The sequence below is a fragment of the Camelus bactrianus genome, chromosome 26 (assembly GCF_048773025.1).
Source record: "Camelus bactrianus isolate YW-2024 breed Bactrian camel chromosome 26, ASM4877302v1, whole genome shotgun sequence".
NCBI classification, from domain to species: domain Eukaryota; kingdom Metazoa; phylum Chordata; class Mammalia; order Artiodactyla; family Camelidae; genus Camelus; species Camelus bactrianus.
The window spans coordinates 11,788,404-11,805,980 of record NC_133564.1 but is presented as its reverse complement, the minus strand read 5'-3'; the positions used below and the strand labels follow the sequence as shown (position 1 = coordinate 11,805,980).

The 17,577-nt window shown below is 42.1% G+C and overlaps 1 protein-coding gene across 9 annotated transcripts in view; it reads right to left on the bottom strand.

Moving 5' to 3' along the window:
* NEIL3 (nei like DNA glycosylase 3) overlaps positions 1–17,577 on the bottom strand; it is a 357,474-nt gene that overhangs the window by 45,320 nt on the left and 294,577 nt on the right. For all 9 annotated transcript variants that reach the window (XM_074353672.1, XM_074353677.1, XM_074353676.1 and 6 more), the window contains one exon: positions 13,375–13,551. In XM_074353672.1, coding sequence (XP_074209773.1) covers positions 13,375–13,410 — 36 coding nt within the window. In that variant the 5' untranslated portion in view covers positions 13,411–13,551. The remainder of the gene's footprint in view (positions 1–13,374; positions 13,552–17,577) is intronic.

Sequence of the window (17,577 nt, the reverse complement as noted above, 5' to 3'; positions counted from 1 at the left end):
AAAATGGTTTCATGAAAGACTGTCAGCATTTTATTTGGATCACAAAACAGGCCATTTCCTGTCTTCTCAAAGCCCTACACTTCTTAAATCACTTCCCTGTAACCCAGCGTGTGGAAATGGACCCGGTGGAGGCCACAGAGGCGACCGCCTCCCCCTCCTAAGTGCACGGCTTTTTGCTAACAGCTCTAGGCGCTGACTGCAGGGCCTGGTCCTGTTCATCACTGTCATAATCACCATGGATTATATTTTTGAGTGCCCTGGAGGGGCACGGTAATGCACTGTGTAAAATGTTTACTGTCCTGTTTCTGCTTCCGGATTGTTAGATGTGTTCACACTGCGCTATCTCTGATTGCAAGCAATGCTGTCCGCTGCTGTCAGCCACCTAAAGTCAAAGCTTTTTAAACTGTGGCCGTTTACCGAAGGAATCTGATGAAACAGTGACACCAACACTTTTCAGCCAAGTTTTTTCATCATTAATGGATTTTCTCAACATGCCTATTAGCAGGTACTATTTTCTTGGCATCATGAACTTCGAGGTTGGCCAGAAACTTTGGAATCTGGAGGCGGAAAAAAAAGCTAATATTTATCAGTCCTGGGGACAGTGTTAAATGCTTTCTATTTCATTCCTGAGTTATTGTTCTGAAGGCATAATTAGTGCACACATTTTGAGATGAAGCAGCTGATGCTAAGGGAGTTTAGATTGGTCGTCCAAAGTCACATAAGCTAGTAGAAGGTCAAAAGTGAACTTGAACCCGGGTCCTAACTTTATTAACTTTCCACTACAGTATATTGTCCTTTAGGAAGTGGCATAGTATATAGACATACGTGTAACTGAATCACTTTGCTGTACACCTGAAATATTATAAATCAACTATACTTCAATAAGGAAAGAGACATGTTATAAGATTTCACCAAGAGGTCACAAAACCCAAACCTCATTAGTGAATTCAGTTTAAACTAATATGGAGGAAACTTAACTCTTACTGACATCAGTGGTTACCGCGCACAACGAGAAACAGGTGTTTTCACAGGTAGGCGAAGGGACTTAGGAAATCTAACAGAATTCAGGAACAAGGCATATTCTTTTCTTCAAGGTGTATTATGCACTATGCACATTTAATGTAGTGGAACTAAAATGACACTCTGTTCTTGTTTACCGTGCTTTATTTCCCCTGTCCATACTTACATCTTTATTCCGCTTACTTTATGCGTCCTCCATCAGAGTGATGGTTTTTCTAATAGTTTATCTCTACTCTTAACTCTTCTTTCAGCAGCAGTTTCTAGGGTGACGCTCCATTTGACTCGTGCCTCCTTAACGTTTGTTGCAGTGCTTTCAGAATTCTCCTCCTCGTTCACGTCGGCCTCATCCTCCTCTGGCACTACTTCTGAATGCTCCTAACTGCACATTTATTTCCTGGGTACGGTTTAGACTCCTGCCTCTCCCCTCGGTATTTTACAATTGCAGATGGCTTTTCTGTAGCCTTCTTCTTTTCTCAGAGTCCCGACTTGTTAAAGCTTGCGTGCCCGCTCGCTTAAATGGCAATGCGGTGAGGACGTGCGCGTCTGCAGACTGCGACTGCTCTTGATTCTAGCTGCACCTTGTTTCACAGGGGCCTGGTTTTCATCGGTCTCCTTATTTCTAATAATTCCATCTGTAATGACTGTGCACCGTATCGTAACTTTAAAAAGGGAATCTTAAAGATCTTTTTTGCACATTCTTTTCTTTACAAAATTTGCTGTAAAGAGGCAGCTCTGTCCTTTAAATGTTCTCAGCATGCAAAGTGTTTTATATTAGAGACTAAAGCCCAAAGGGATAGCATTAATCTCTCCTGTTTCCTCTCCCAGGCTTTCTGGCTTTAAACTCGTATTTCCCACTTGGTAACATGAGATACACCACGTTTGCAGCGTTCCAAAGCATTTTTCATTAGCCTCATACTATCTTGATATTCCAACACTGAATTTGATGAGCATGATTATTTAATAATGTCATATTCCGGCCTATGCACTTCCCTTATATGGTTAGTAAAATAAAAAAAAAAAAAGATCAGCCATCTAATATTATCTGATAGAGACTAAAATAAAATATAAAAGCAGATCTAAAAGCACTTTTGAAATAAATAGACCAAGTGAAGGAAAGAAGGCTTACATAAACACAAAGAACCTTGGGACTTAATATAAAGGAATAGTAAAATAGCAATGGCTGTCTATAAAATACATGGGAACTAAACGTCAGGTTCTTTCCATACTTTTAAATCACAGAATCATGATACAATTTTTCCCCATTTGTAAGGAAACCAGCAAGCGTTAGAATTACCCGCAGTAAAGAACCAAGTAGGTACTAAACAAGGAGCCTAAGACGTTGGACCTGCCTGTGTCAACACAGCAGGTCAGACAAGACCCCAGGTGTGCCAGGCTGATTTGGGCACAAAAGAAGGGGGGCCCAGCCTGGTGCGGAAACCTGGTGAGTCAAGACAGACCACAAGAAGGGGCTCAGGCTGACTATGAGTATGTAAATCTGAGCATAAGTGTTGATGATATTCTGGGGTAAAGCAGACCAGCTCCGTTTACCACTGATTCTGATCATGGGAATGTAATTCACAGAGCATTTCGTTGGAAACTGCGTTATATCACATGCTATTATTATCAGTCCACAAGCATGTGGTTTGTACACTAACGGAAGACTGCAGAGAAAACAGTTTATGAATCAGAAGGGGTAAGTGAAGACGGTCAATCTGTATGACTTTAAAAGTTTGGAAATTCTTGCTTTGACATTAGGAAAATTAATTTTTGCACTGTATGTCAATTTCTTGTGATTTAAGCTTATTTATTTTTGTACTATTTCTCCATTAGTAGGAATATCTAGTCATTTCTTTTCATTGTACCACATTTAAACACTTACTGACAATTAAACTTCCCACTCCTCTCACATTCTGATTCTTTAAGCCCCTGTTTAGCATCTTGTAAAATAGAAGTTTCTCCATAGACAAGGATGTTACACGTCACACAGTGGCTCTGTGAAGGCCTCCCCACACTCTGACTAAGCAGGAAACACTCAAGGGGGTGGAGATGCCGTTCAGAAACAGATTCCCTCACACAGGCTACCAATCAGACATCCATTTGTGCATAAATATTTCCCTTAAAAAATAACTCTAGGCAGATTAGTTTATTTTCGCAGATTAATTTACTATTAGGGTAAATGTCTTTACTCAGAAGATGACTGGGCCTCCCCTCTCCTGCAGTTTGCTTCCTGTCACTCGCCCAGCAGGACACCAGGGGACCGGAAGGGGTAACGATTCTCTGGAGCTAGCCTGAGTGGGAACATGTCAGGAGTCGGTCCGGGAGGTATGGCCACAGTCCCCCCATCCTCCTGGGGCCCCCAGCACTGCCTCTCAGCAGCTTCCCTGGGCCATGGCCGTGGGGGCTGGGATGCGTCTTGTTGATCCTTTTCATAATCTTTGCCGTACACGTTGCCTCCATCCACAGCCTCCCCTCCTTGGACCGTAGAAGCTAGCTGTCCACAGCTCACCTGCTCATGAACAGTTGTTCCTTAGACTTGGAATAAAACATGGCACCATATTGATGGGTTCACTCACCCAGCCTGGGAGCTTCTGTGAGAGAGCAGAGCGATTAGGGGCAGACAGGACCTCACACCCTGGGGATCCAAAACCCTGCCTACCCAGAATGGTGAAGACTGAGGACAGCTCAGCACCCAAAAGTAAGATTTGTGAGAGTCAGGAAAAGAGAAGGGAAAATCTGGAGTCTGAGGAAAGGCTTTGGTGGGGAGGGGAGCGGTGGACAACGAGTGAGTGGCAGGAACACGGTGGGCGTCTGTAGAGGCGACATGGAGCAGGGGATGGAAGAGATGGGTCAGCAGGGTGAAACCTTTTTAGAAAAAGATAGAAAGCTCATCAACGGTGTTGTATACCCTGCAATTTTTACCTACAGCTTTTGGAAGCAAGTGAACTAGGAGTGGGAACTGCTGTCTAGTTAAAGAGAGCAGACAACTTAGAGAAATTATATGAAGTCAACGTTTGTTGGAATTAGCATAGGGGTCGGTAACCCTTTTCTGTAAAGGGTCCGATAGTAAATACTTCAGTCTTTGCCAACTATGAGGCGGTGTTGAGAACATTTCATAGGTACATGTATGACAGAAGAGAAGGCAAATTCGCACAAATTTTTATGGATGAAATTCAAAATATAATGATGATATAAGTAAGTTTGTTTTTAAAAATACATGACTACTAACGAGAAGAATGGAATTCTCTTTTGGGGGAGGTAGCATTTTACGTAACTGATGTTCAAACTTAGTTTTCACTATGGTCGGAATCAACTGCCGATGCATCTGTTAATGTTGACCCCAAATGAGATTTTTGAGTACTTTATCTTCGAAAATGTCTTTTCACACAGATAGGTATCACCAAGCACATGTCAACAGAGGGGCATATAATTTTAATTGAGCATATTTATCAGTTGGCAGGCATAAAGAATTCTATTATATTTTTCTCTTGATATCTGATTTTAGTGCACCATTATATTACATATTAGTAATTTTCAGAGGAAGATTAGGTGGGAGCTCCTCCATTGCACCGTTAATTGGATTTTGAAATATGGAGGGTTTTTTTTTTTCCTTGTATTTTGATTAAGGTCTGAAAAAAGCCATTAGAACTATAGAGTTTGAACTTGGAAACTCTATCTACCACTGCAAATACGTGTGGGAACGGAGATCTCATTTGTTGTTTTAACTTTGAATAGTATACGGCAGGTGGAAGGGAGCTTTGTTTTGTTTCAAACAGCGTTAGTCATCATAGTGAGCACGGTTTTACCTTGTAATTTTATGTCAGATTCATTAAGAAATGTCATCCAGTCGGCACGAAAAGCTAATATGCAACCACTCGGTGTTTGACAATAGTAGGTGAGGGAGTGCTTCCAGCCACGGGGCCTTTGTTCACCAGCCTCTGAATCAGACTGGTGGCGTCAGAATCCCAGTACTCACTCACTGAGCCTTGTGACTTCGGGCAAATTGTCTAACCTAAGTCCTCTAAGAGAGGGTAAGAGTTCTCCCTTCTCCTAGGGTTGTGAGGATTAATGAAGAGAGGGTGCGGAATAATATAAACAATTGGTAAATAGTTTTTAGTAGTAAAATAAAACCCCACCATCATGCTATACATGGATCAAAAAATTCAGCCATGAAACATGAGGCCGCGGGGTGGAGGGCACAGGGGGCGAGGAATGGTTATCCTCATCGGAGGGAAGCTAGCGAGACGAACTTGGGGAAGCCTGCCACAGAGGATACGTTCCCATCGCCAGTCACCTTCTACCTGCATTCTTGGTGAGGGACTTCACTGCGTTAGAATCACTGTAAGTATTTTATTAACACTGCCATGGTGATGTCCCTCTATTTTATTCTTTATAACCACCCTATGAGATGGGTATTGATATCCTTTTATGGGCAAGGAAATCAAGGCTGCCATCCTGGAATTGACCCAGTTCACCTTTTCCTATCAGCCCAGGCTCAACTCATCCAACCTCACCAGTTCCGGGCAGCCGCTCCCCCGGGAATCCCAGTTCTTCCTTCTCCAGAGCGTCTGCAGGTAGAGAGCAGAGCACGGTTCATGGGTGGTGCTCCCGCTCGGACCCTGAAGCTGCCTTTAAAGGTACTGACGTCCTCATAGATGACCTTTTATATGACCTCACTGTGTGCCTAGCTCCTTCTACGGCAGGGGTGTGCCTCACCTACTCTTGTGTGTACAGAGATGGCTCCTGAGTAGTTATGCAGAGAAAAGTATTAAATCAAAGAATGGATGACTGAAGATTGTTACACAGATGAAGTAATATTTTACTATTATCCTTCACTAAAGACAATACTTTTCAGGCATTTATTTCATGTGTTCACTATTTTCATATTCTTTTTTATATTATGTTATTTATTTATAAACTAAAAGAAACCTTCCTTAGAAGGAATACATAGATTAACATGCATTCGTGCTCAGATCCCAAGTTTGCCATTAAAAAAGCTATGGGAACGTAAGCAAAAAAATTTCGCTTCTCTGTTCTTTCTTTTATTTCGTTATCTGAAAGTTATCTTCAGGATCAAATTCAATTCTGAAATTCTATGATACTTTTTAAAGCATAAGGTTTTGATAACAGAATTAGTTTTTATAATAGATGCATATTATTTATTTATTATTTATATTTTTTGAAAAATAATCTATAAGGTTTAAATTAGGACTTTGGAATATCTCAGCTCTACATGGCTTTAAGAGATAAACAGTATCGTTTTATCGTTCGGTAGAATTATTTAAAAAAACATGTTTGGTGTAGGATTACTAAGTTTTGTTAAACTTTTTCCTGGAGTTTTTAAAAATATATCCCAAAAGCCATCTAATGTGATGCACACTTGAAATTCAGCATTGGGCTTTTTAATCCACGTTGAAATTTCACCGCCCAGATGACTCGTGTCTCACTGTGGCTTTACACCAGTGCAGTCAGGAGCCACGCTAAAAGGACTGATCAGACTCCGGCAGGAGGAACCAAATTAATTTCTCTGTCACCTCCTAGAAACATGCTTTATCTGAGGGACTTCGTATAGTGCAAGAAAACTCTAATCTAGAGTATGCATGTGTTTTTCTTTGGATCAGCCCGGTGTTGAGTCATGACCTTTGTTACCGATTACCAGAAAAGGAATCGGTTATTGCTACCCGCCTCTGACGCTTCGCATCTTTCTTTTTAGGAGCATCACCAGCATGTGCAGATGGATTTCAGTTTCCCAGAAGGCAGGGCAGTGGCCGTCTTCCTATGTGTTTTGGTCTCTAGTTTAGGGCCTGACACACAATTCCTGACTCAGTAAATAGAGAATGAATGCAAGCCTCGGAATCATCCCCATTAGGCAGATGAGGAGAGAGAGGATCAGGCAGGTTAATTAAGGACCAACCCATAAGGTCACAGAGGTGACAAGTGACAGCACTGAGCTTTAAACCAGACCTTCTGACTTGAAAGCCACCATCTTTCCAGTCACCCCAGGCTGCTTCTCCTGGCAAATCATTCCAGCCGTGCACGTTTTTAGAGCTGACCTACCAAGCCACGTTATTCTCAGCAGATTGTATGACGAACACCTGCAGCTTTTGTCCCTAGCCCTTTTATGGGGTCTACAATCACAAAACAGCCCCAAACGTCCTCAGCTCAAACGCACCAGGAAAGCAGAGCTGAGAAACTTGGCCACCAACTTCCAATGCGCGTCTGTAGAGGACTAGGGTCCCCCAAACATTCTGGGGCACCCCGCTGGGAGCTGGCGGGACGCTGCTTCCCAAAGCTGCTCAGAAGTTCCGCCAAGCCAGGGACATTTCCGTGCCGCTCAGCTTAGCCGAGCGCAGCGTCCGCGGGCTCTAACTCCTGCGGTCTGAGGACAGAAAACGCTGGCAATGGAAACCTTCTCCCGGGGCCTCCTCCACAGAAAGCGAGTTCACTTATCACAAAGACGCATTTCTAAGACAGCAACGATTTTGTTGATGACATTTAAAGACAGAACACACAGTTCCCGAATACAATTTCAGCTGTCCAAAGGGCGGTTTTGTTCTTTTTCAGAAATGCCTGGGTGGTTATTTCTTGTTGTTTTGCTGAGAAGGGCTGCTCAGTGCGCCTCTTGGGGCAACATGAAAAAGAAGGAAAAGAACAAGCCACCAAATGGTCCTCTGGTGGCCTCCGTGGACTGAGGACGCCTCTCAAATACAAACTAAGGTGCCTGGGTGATGCTGATAGACTTTCCACATCAGGCTAAAATACTCTTCCAAACACTGACCCATTCAGATTGATTCAGATGAAATGCTTTCTTTTTTCCCTTGGGAATGTCTATTTCCCATCATGTTTTTTAATAAATCCCTTAAAAAAATACTGCGATCTCAGTAACAAGCTGTTAATCTCTTACATGAAGAACTGGATTACATTTACATACAGCAGTCCATCTTGGGTTTTATTATGTTCAGCATATGAATTTTTTTCTTTGACAACTACTGTTATTAAAATTACTGACTCTCTGGCTTTCTAAATTTGGGCTATTAGGCCTCAGTATAGGTACATATACATGTGTATTTATTTATCTTTTTAGACAAGAAATTAGTAAGAATTTGGCACCAGGACCAGCAATGGCATCAGTATTTTAGGACACTTGTTCACATGTTTTGGCTATGTCGGGGAGGCAAAATTATTTTTCCTTTACCCTTCTGAGTTCTTAGCCAAAACCCCTGTGACAAAAGACAAATTAACAAGAGAAAAACACACAGGCATCTGATTAACACGCAGACCTCCATGTGCACATGGAAGATGCCCAGGGAAAAACGAGCGGCTCCCCGAGGAAGCTTAGAAATCCCCAGGGCAGTGTGGGCCTCTTAGGGGAGAGGACGTGAGCTTAGGAGGATGAATGGGTCCTGAGAAGAATGGATGGAAGGTGTGCTCGTTTGTGACAGAGCGTGTCGGGGTGGGGGGCTGTTGACTCCTGGTCTCCTCGCCTGACCAGACCCAGTCCTCTCTGGTTGATGAGACCCCTTGGTGGGGGGAGGTTTATGACAACTGGCTCCTGTTGGAGGCTCTGTCTTCAGGCAAAGGGAGGGCAGAGAAGGCCTCTCCCTGCATTTGCTGTCCAACCGCCCACCGCTCCAGGCAGTCAGTACACCACGTGGCGTGTTAGGGGAGGCCTGCCCTGTGCCTCTGCGCCTGCTCTGACGCCCTACACTCCTTGTGGCTAAGACGTAAACGCCTCACGTATGTGTGTGGTTTTCCCAGTTTACTGAAGAAGTTAACAAGTAACTTTTTTATCTGTAAAATTTATATTCTAAAGTTGCAAAAAAAATCATTTCAGGATATTCATTTTGGGAAAATGAAGGGCGGGCTTCAATTCGGTCTTTGTCTTGAGCAGTCTACTAGATTACGAGTTCTTCCAGGGGACACACCCTACACGGCTGGGTCCTCCAGGCTCCACTGGACGACTGATTGTATTAAACGTCCAAGAAAGTTTTGTTGACTCTCTGAATGAACGACAATGAAACCATACGCATCATGTGTCTAATCGGGGGTCAGCACACTAGGGTCCAATCTGGCCCTGGTCTGTTTTTGTATGCCTTGCACACGAAGAATGTTTTTCATGTTTTTAAAGGGTTTTAAATGTAATACAGAAGAACATGTGACAGAGATTATCGGGCCTGCAAAGCCTAAAATATTAACCACATGGCCTTTTACAGAAGAATGTTTGCAGACCCATATTTATTTTTAAATATACACCACACACACACACACACACACTTTAGCTGGAACTCAGACCAATTTGCAGAGTGAGGCTCTCCAGGGAGGAAGACCCTAGTCTATTCAAGGTCATTTCCCTTTCCTATTAACAGAACTCCTGCTGGATACCTGTCTTGGGATGAAATGCTGTACATTCATGCTGCTTCTTTTTGGACATCTGTCTGTCTAGCTATTTTAAAATGTATTAAGGACAATATGCCCTACAGTAATAGTTTTCATCTCCATAATGGATGTGAAAAGTTGTTCTTGTTTTATCCTCTCAGGGTGGCTAAGATGGAGTGGAATCCACTGTTGCTCACACACTGGCCTTGACAGAGAAAGGCCAGGATTACCTTCAGAATCAAAGCTTCATTACTGAGATAAAATGAAGGCGACTTTACCACTCTTTATGTAATTAAATGCAGTAATTTCATTATTATGGAAAATTTCGCCACACAGCTGTTGGGTTGAAGAAAATGTTTGCATTATCAGTAATCCTTTTATATTTCTGATGTGACTCATAGCTCCTCATGGATTCCCAGGTCTGAGAATCAAATAGAATTTGAAACCTTCCTTAGGTAAGTATTGCTTATTTGTTCCCTTAATGGCAACTCTACACTTTTTGTTTGTTTGTTTTTTTGACTTTGGTGAACCATTCAGATGGTTCAGATGCCATGTCCTTACAGTTTATCCACTCAGTCGGTGACTGGTAGATAAAGGGTCAAATGGCCAAGCGGGTCCTAGAACAGCCAGTTCAGTTTAGTCCCAGACTTTATGACAACGGTGGTATTGGCCTCCAGTGGGGGTGCTAATTAGGCAACTGTCATAACACGTGTGCGAGCGGAGGTTCTGCTGAGCTCAGATGTAAGGATCTGGTCGGGTCCGGGGTGGGGGCCTGGGGTGACTGATCTCTTACCTAACGTGCTTGACCATGTCTGACAAAAAGTTTTCAACATATTTATTAGTAGAAAAATATATTTAAATCTCCTTTGTCAAAATCTCAAATGATTCTGAATTCAGGAAGGGAAGACAGAGGTGCAATATAACAGGACCCTTAAAACCCCCATGTTAATCCCAGCTCAGACCTGGAAGTTCTGGGCAGTTCCCATTCCAGTCCCTTGGAACTGGCCCTGTTCCTTTCGGGAAAGACTGGGGAGAAGATTTAGCCTCAGAAGGTCCCTCCTACAGGGAATCCGTCCTACCCTTTATTTCCTCTCACTCTCGGTCTTGAGAAGCGCTTGAGGTCTAAGAATGGGACGAGGTGCTCTTCTGCTCCTTTAGGATGTCAAAGCCAGGCTTTTGCTCACTTACAACACTAGGTTTTGTAAGTGTATTCAACCAAGTTGGACACTAGCTGTCTGTGCAACCATTTTAGTCTAAGAGATCCTATGGTAAATTAGCAGCTACTGAAAAAGGGGCAAATTATTCCAATTCCCCTTCTGTCCCCGCTGCCTGCTTCTGGTGTCGGGAGCGCCTTGTTTCTAGCAGCCAAGTGTTGCCACTTTGCCCTTCCTCTCTGAGACCCGGTCCTCCTCACTGAAACCAGTGGCCTATAGCAATGCGGCTTTCCACCTTCTTACCTGGCCTCCTGGGGACGAACCTTACAGCACCTTTCAAGGTGCTGTATGTATCTTTAAAATTTTAAAAATATTAAATTTTTTAAAATTTAGAAATAATTTCAAACTTACAGCAAAGGTGGAAAAATAAGCATATCCAAGGAACAACAAGGTTCCCTTTGCCCAGGTTCTTTGATTTTAATAGTTTGCTCCATTTGCTTTATCTTTGGACTCAGTGCCCCTCAACATCTGGGAGTAAGCTGCAGCCCTCTTGGTCCTTTGTCACTAAACACCTATTTCCTAAGGAAAAATACCCATTCTCATGTAACAACTGTGCCGTTATCGTCCTCAGTAAATTTAACATAAAGTTCATACTTTTGTTTATCTGTCATCCACGTCCCATTTTGGTCCATTGACCCAATAATGTCTTGTACTGAACTAGCTTTTCCTCTAGCACAGAACGTCATCTAGGGGAAAGTATCGCACTTAGCCGTCAGGTTTTTTGAGACTCATTTAATTTGGAACATTTCTAAAGCCTTCCTTTGTCTTGTATACATTAGCATTTATGCAGGATACAATCCTCTCCCACCTTTCAGAAACCAGAAGAGAATGTGCCTCGCTTTGAGTTTGTTCAATATTTCTTCATGATTCAATTTAGGTTACGTATTCCAGTTCCTAGCCAGAACACTACGTAAGGGACATTGCGATCTGACATTCTTCTCAAGGTGTCAAATCAGGAGGCACACGATGTCTGTCTACATCTCTATCACCCTGTCAGCATGTTGATTTCTTCACCTGGCAGGTAATAAACATTCTAGGGGGACAACTTAGGATCATATAAATATTTTGCTCCTTATCAATATCTGTCCCCCTGGTTTTAGCATCAATTGATGATTCTTGCCTGTACCAATATTTACTATAACCAAGACTTATTATATTTACTGTAACTCCAGCACTCCCTCCCACTAGCCAATCAACACTCAGCATCCTTCTAAAGCAAGAGCCCCTGTCCTCTTTTCTTTCTTTCTTTCTTCCTTTTGTATATATAAGTACATGTTGTGTGTATATATATATATATATATTTTATATAAAGTCTATACCAAAATATGTAAGTATACACATATATGAAGGTGAATATATTTATGTGTATATACATATATTTACATTTAATATGTTTTGGTGTGGACTCATAGGTTCCCATTTTTCCCTTGGTGGTTTAGAAGCAATTTATTTCTAAGGGCCAGGTAAGCCCTAAGCCCCCTCCAGAGAAATTCTTGTAGATTGAATGATTTACGGGCTCATCAGATAAATCCATTCCACTCTTACCTTTCTAGGTTTTAAATTTCCTCCTTCCATATTACACCCATAATTTTAGGCATCTCACCTTCATTTAGTGCAGGCCACCCACCGATTCCAGAGCCTACTCTACCAGCCAAGCAAGCATTTAACACCATGTCAGGAGGCTTGTGTGAGCGCTGTGAGCAGCTCATCTCTGGGAGGTGCACCCATGTTGATATATCTGGTCTGATCAATAGCTGCGTTTCTTTTTCCTTTGTCTAGCCCTCTTGGAACCCATTCTTACACATATTCCAGAGCTTTCTGCCAATAGATATTGGGTGAGTCATGGGTCTATCTTGATGTGTAATGTGCCTCCTTCCATGTCAGGCTGTATTTGTCCCCTGGGGACGAGCTGGGATCTAACTTTGTCCCAGGTGCAGTGTCTATGCGGTGCAGTAGAGGAGAGCTGAGGCAAGGCACTGTCATCCCTTTCCTTTGACAGGTGAAGGTATCAAAGGGTCTCCACACCAGTCAGGGCTTGTTTCATCAGAGAGGGAAGAACTGGTTCTGCCGGCAAAGGGATTTGCACTGCTCTGCAGGGATGCAGAGAGGTCAGGTCCATCTGAACCCACCAAAACGTCCTGAGTCAGGATTCTGCCTTTTCTTAACAAATGCTCAGGCTTTGACATACCAGGCATAGCAAGGCTTTGCATTCAATTTATGCTGTGATTTAGCAAATTATAGGAACCGACTCTGTCTCTGATTTCTGGCTGTGTCAGTTTTGTGGCCACAAGGGGTCATGATAAATGGTCCTTAAATTTTCTAATCATGTCTTGGGCTGAGAATTTAAAACTCAGAGAGTGTGTCCTTTTTTCTTTTTTTTCTTTTCCTTCTTTAAACTCTCCAGAGTAATGAGAAATAGCCAGAGCTCTGTATCCTTCATTTCCTCTCCAGAGGTCTACCCCTCGGTCATGTGGTCGGCCACACCTCGCCCTCCAGCCTGCACTTCAAGTGACTAATGGGATATGTGATGAGTCACTGTGTGCTGTGAGCACACATGTGTTTTCCATTTTTCAATGGTTTGGGGAATCATCCTCGCTTCACACCCAAACAGCCCTCACAATCCCTCCCAAATCCCCATCACTGTGGACTTTCGTTCACAACTGCTTTTAGTGCGAGACGCTGTATCCGTCAGATCTCAAAGCAAAGACAGGCTCCACTTAAATATTTTAAAGAGGAAAAGATTAAATGTAGAGAATTATAGGCTGACCTTAAGGATGACTGGAAAGCAGATTAGCTGGGTCATCAGGAAAGTCTTCTACCATCCGGGGCAGATCCACAGGGGACCCATTCCCCTGGGACCACCACTGGTGCTGAGTGTGGCCCTGGTGCAGGGATCGGGGTCCAGTTCCAATAAGCTAACCGCATACGGCCTCTGATACCATGCCTATCAAAACAAAAGAAGCAGGAAAAAGGACAATTCATGAGGCAGGCACTCTCCACATTTCCATGGTCTTGTTTTGTTGGGAGAACATCAAAAGGCACAAGAAAATGGTTTCGACCTCCTTCTCACTTTTCAAATATCACTCAAGTGCATTTAATCCGAGGAACTTAATTTGCATCCAGAACCCTAGTTGCCATGGAGAAATGCTGTTTTCAGTTTTTCCAAATTTCAGGTAGAGAGAGGGTAGGATCTTGGTTGAACAAGCCAATCACAGGGTTTAGTGTGACCCCTCAGTGAGAACTGCCTCACTTAGACTCACAATCAAACCCATTTATCTATTTGTAATGAGACTTGTAAGCAGCAAATACTTGACTCGATTCTCACAGTTTGTACATATAAACCACACGTCATGAAACTCCTAAGACGGGTGACTCCTCCAGACTGAAGTCGATGGCACCCAGCTCAAGGCAAAGGGGATTTTGAAATTTAGTTTTATACTTAATGGTTATGCATTTTTCTTTTCTGACAAAGCCTTGATATAGTAAAGTCAATCAACCAATCACTGCATATGACTCATTAATATATTTGCATTTCAGGCACAGCCAGACCCGGCTAACCTTTTGACAACATGGAATGGAAGATCCAGTCCCCCCACGGTAAGGACGAGCCTGTCTCCTCACCCAGGCGACCCGGCCAACCTGAGTCTGCTGACCACATGGCAACCCCTTGACTGTCAACTAACAGGTTGGCTAACTTGATGTATCTGTTGACATAGATCCAATGTACCCGTGTTTTTTAGGTCATTGTGGTTGTTGCTGTTTTTATCAGTAACTGCCTTTTTAACTGAAGTAGAAATTCATAGGGAAAAAAAGGAAAAATATAACTGGAGGCTAATTGACTTTTGAAGCTCTGGGGGATTCATTTTATTATGGAAGATTCAACGGAAAGATAAATGCACACACACAGCATGTAAAGTATCGATCGCACAGAAACCACAGGAGAAAGCTCAATTGGCTTGCGAAGCTGCCTGATTCAGAGGTGCAGACATTAACTTCCGTTGTGTTTGTTTTATTTATACTTGTTTATCTCTCCCAAGCAAGGACTTCCTCATTATTTGAAAAAGAACTCAGTGAAATGGAAAAAATAAGAGAAGGAACTTTCTAAAAAGTGTACTTTCTGATATCTTAGTTGAATGTTTTCCTTTTGTGGTAAATTATTCTGTTGCATTTTACATTTTAACTTCTGCTTGCAAACTTTTATTAGTTAATACATTGACCTTTGTAATTCTTGCCTAAGAGTATTTATTCCCCAAGCTCTGATGTGAGAACAATCTCCTTTATATAATAAAGAAAGTAAGGTGGTTACCTATTAAAGTCAGGTTTCGATTATTATCTGGCCTTTTGTGTAGGAGTAGTTGACACTTAAGAACACCTTTCTAAGGCAAAGCCCTCTGACTGCTTTTAAGTAGTCAGCCCATGCTGGGGTTGCAAATACCAACGGTGTCACCGGGGAAAAAAATTACATCTCACTTCTGATTGAGTGTCTAGCAAATTCACTCCATCCTCCAAAACCCTCTGAACAATGTAGATTGATCTTTGGAAGAAATATAACCTTAACAGATACATGGTACAACATTTTAAACATTATTTCACATGGCATTTTTAAATTCACTGAAAATAAGTATTTTTAATTATATCACACAAATCAAAATTATGACCCCAACTACAGATTCAGAATATGACACACATTCAAAATATTGTTATAATGAAACAGATGAGTTGGCTGATTTTTGTTCCTGTAGAATTTAGATCTACACAGAATGTGAGGATAAACTGCATTTCCAGTGCAACAGAGCTGGAGGACCCATAGAACCAAGCATCATATTTAACCCCTGAAATCAGCAATGAAAAGAAATGCGTCCACTAAGTTAGTGCATTGATTACATTGCACAAGCATCCAGCGGATATACACTCAGGTAAGGCTTTAACTAACGTAGAGTGCAGTAGATCAGGAGAAAGAAACCACAGGCAATCAGCAGTCACAGAGACGCCTGAATATTCTGGCACAGTCCTTCCTCAGTCACGCAGGACGGACGTCACCTTTGGATGTGAACCACCAAGATATGTACGAGGTTCTTTAGTGTCAGGGGACTTTTTAACCACACATCACACAGGTAAAGCCAGGCTGCAAACTACCACCCTGTGCCTGCTTTACCTATAACCCTATAGACACACATAACCAAATCCCACTTCTACACGTGTGAGTGTTTTACTTCTGTCTTGATTTCCAGCATATCTGTGTATCGAGATTCCTGATTCCTCATCTGACTTCTACCCTTGAATTCATTTGCTCCCTTGACCTCTTTTTCCCATCCGCCTGGTGATCAGCCTTGCGTAATGATTTGGTAGAGAAAATAAGAAGACTGAAGGCATAAAACTGTACATCTTTTCTGTCTGCAAGATTGTTTTCTACATTGTGATATTCAGTGGTTCACTGGGAGGGTTAAGTGGACAGGGTGGGGATCTGGGGGTAAAGAATTTTAAATAATTTATTTAGGAGAGAGGCAAGAGAATGACATTGCCTTATATGACATTTAAAAGTAGGGCATTCATTGTAAACGTATCCGTTGTATATGGAAAACAACTTTTGGTTAGATGGCATTCACTGCAATAAGATTCTATCTGCATTTCCCATTTTTATAGTCACAATTTTTGGAGAAAACTTAAGAGATCTTATTAGTAATATTAGAGCTCTTAACTTTATTTTTTAATATTTAATTTTATTTGGGGGGTGGGAGGTTTATAAGATTTATTTATTTATAAATTAGGTTTACTTATTTATTTTCAGAGGAGGCGCTAGGGATAGAGGCTGGGACCTTGTGTGTGCTAAGCATGCGCTCTACCACTGAGCTGTCCCCTCCCTCTGAGCTCCTAACTTTAAATACAGCCAGGCTGTGCCATTTGCCACATGGAACATGAGCTTTACATTTTTTTTTTTTTTTTTTTTTTGTAATGTCACTGAGGCTGGCTGGGTTGGAACAGGATTTTCCTGCCCCAGGAGTGGCCCTCCAAGCTCCCCTGGAGTATGGATGGTTGGTTTTTATCTCCTTGCCTTTCTTACAAAGGCTGATCTGACTGTCTGGTGACCCAGGGCTTCTTCTAAAGTTGCCAGAATGAACTTAATTGGCACTTTCTACATGTTCAATGTCCTGACGAAGTTTAATATTTCCCAAGTGTATTCTATAAAAATCAATTCCTGGAACGAAGACTTTCTCGGTTCCGCAGGAGGTATATAAATAGAATCTCGATGACACAATTAACATTAATTGAGTGCTTGCCATGGGGCAGGTTCTGAAGTATACAGATTACATGTATTGACTCATTTAATCTTCAGGCGTTTTACAAGGCAATAACTCTCATAATAATAATAATGATAATATTATAATATTATTATATATTATTATGATTATTCCCATTTTACAGATGTGGAAACAGACACAATGAAAGGTTTAGTAATTTGCCCAAGTGTGCCCAGTAGGAAAGTCTGATCTGGTATTTAAACAGATACATTAGGGAGAAGGTCCCAGGGTCAACACCAGATGAAACAAAACAAAGCAAGTAAAGCCACAGGAGCAACAGTTTAAAAAGCTTTTTTCTTTTTTAAACGATTGTTCTTCATACACGTTTGTCCACAGATGGTGCATTTTCAGGAACAGCCGCTACCACAGCATACAATTCCAGAAGCACTTCGTTAATATAGTTAGATTTTCTATGGCTGTAGTTCCAGACCCCAGATCAGCTCTGGAGTCCCACAGTTGCTCAGGGCAGCTGGAGTAAATAGGTCTCGAATTTTGCAGGGTCGGGGGGGAAAAGCGGGTACAAGATATCTCATCACATTTACTTTAGGAATCCACAAAGATTGGAGATAAGCCAAAAGGTTTCCCACTGTGACTGAGTTTTTATTTGTGTGGTTCTCTCCTACAAGCCTGACAGTCAGAACAATGCCCAGGGAACAGCAGGTGCTCAAAAA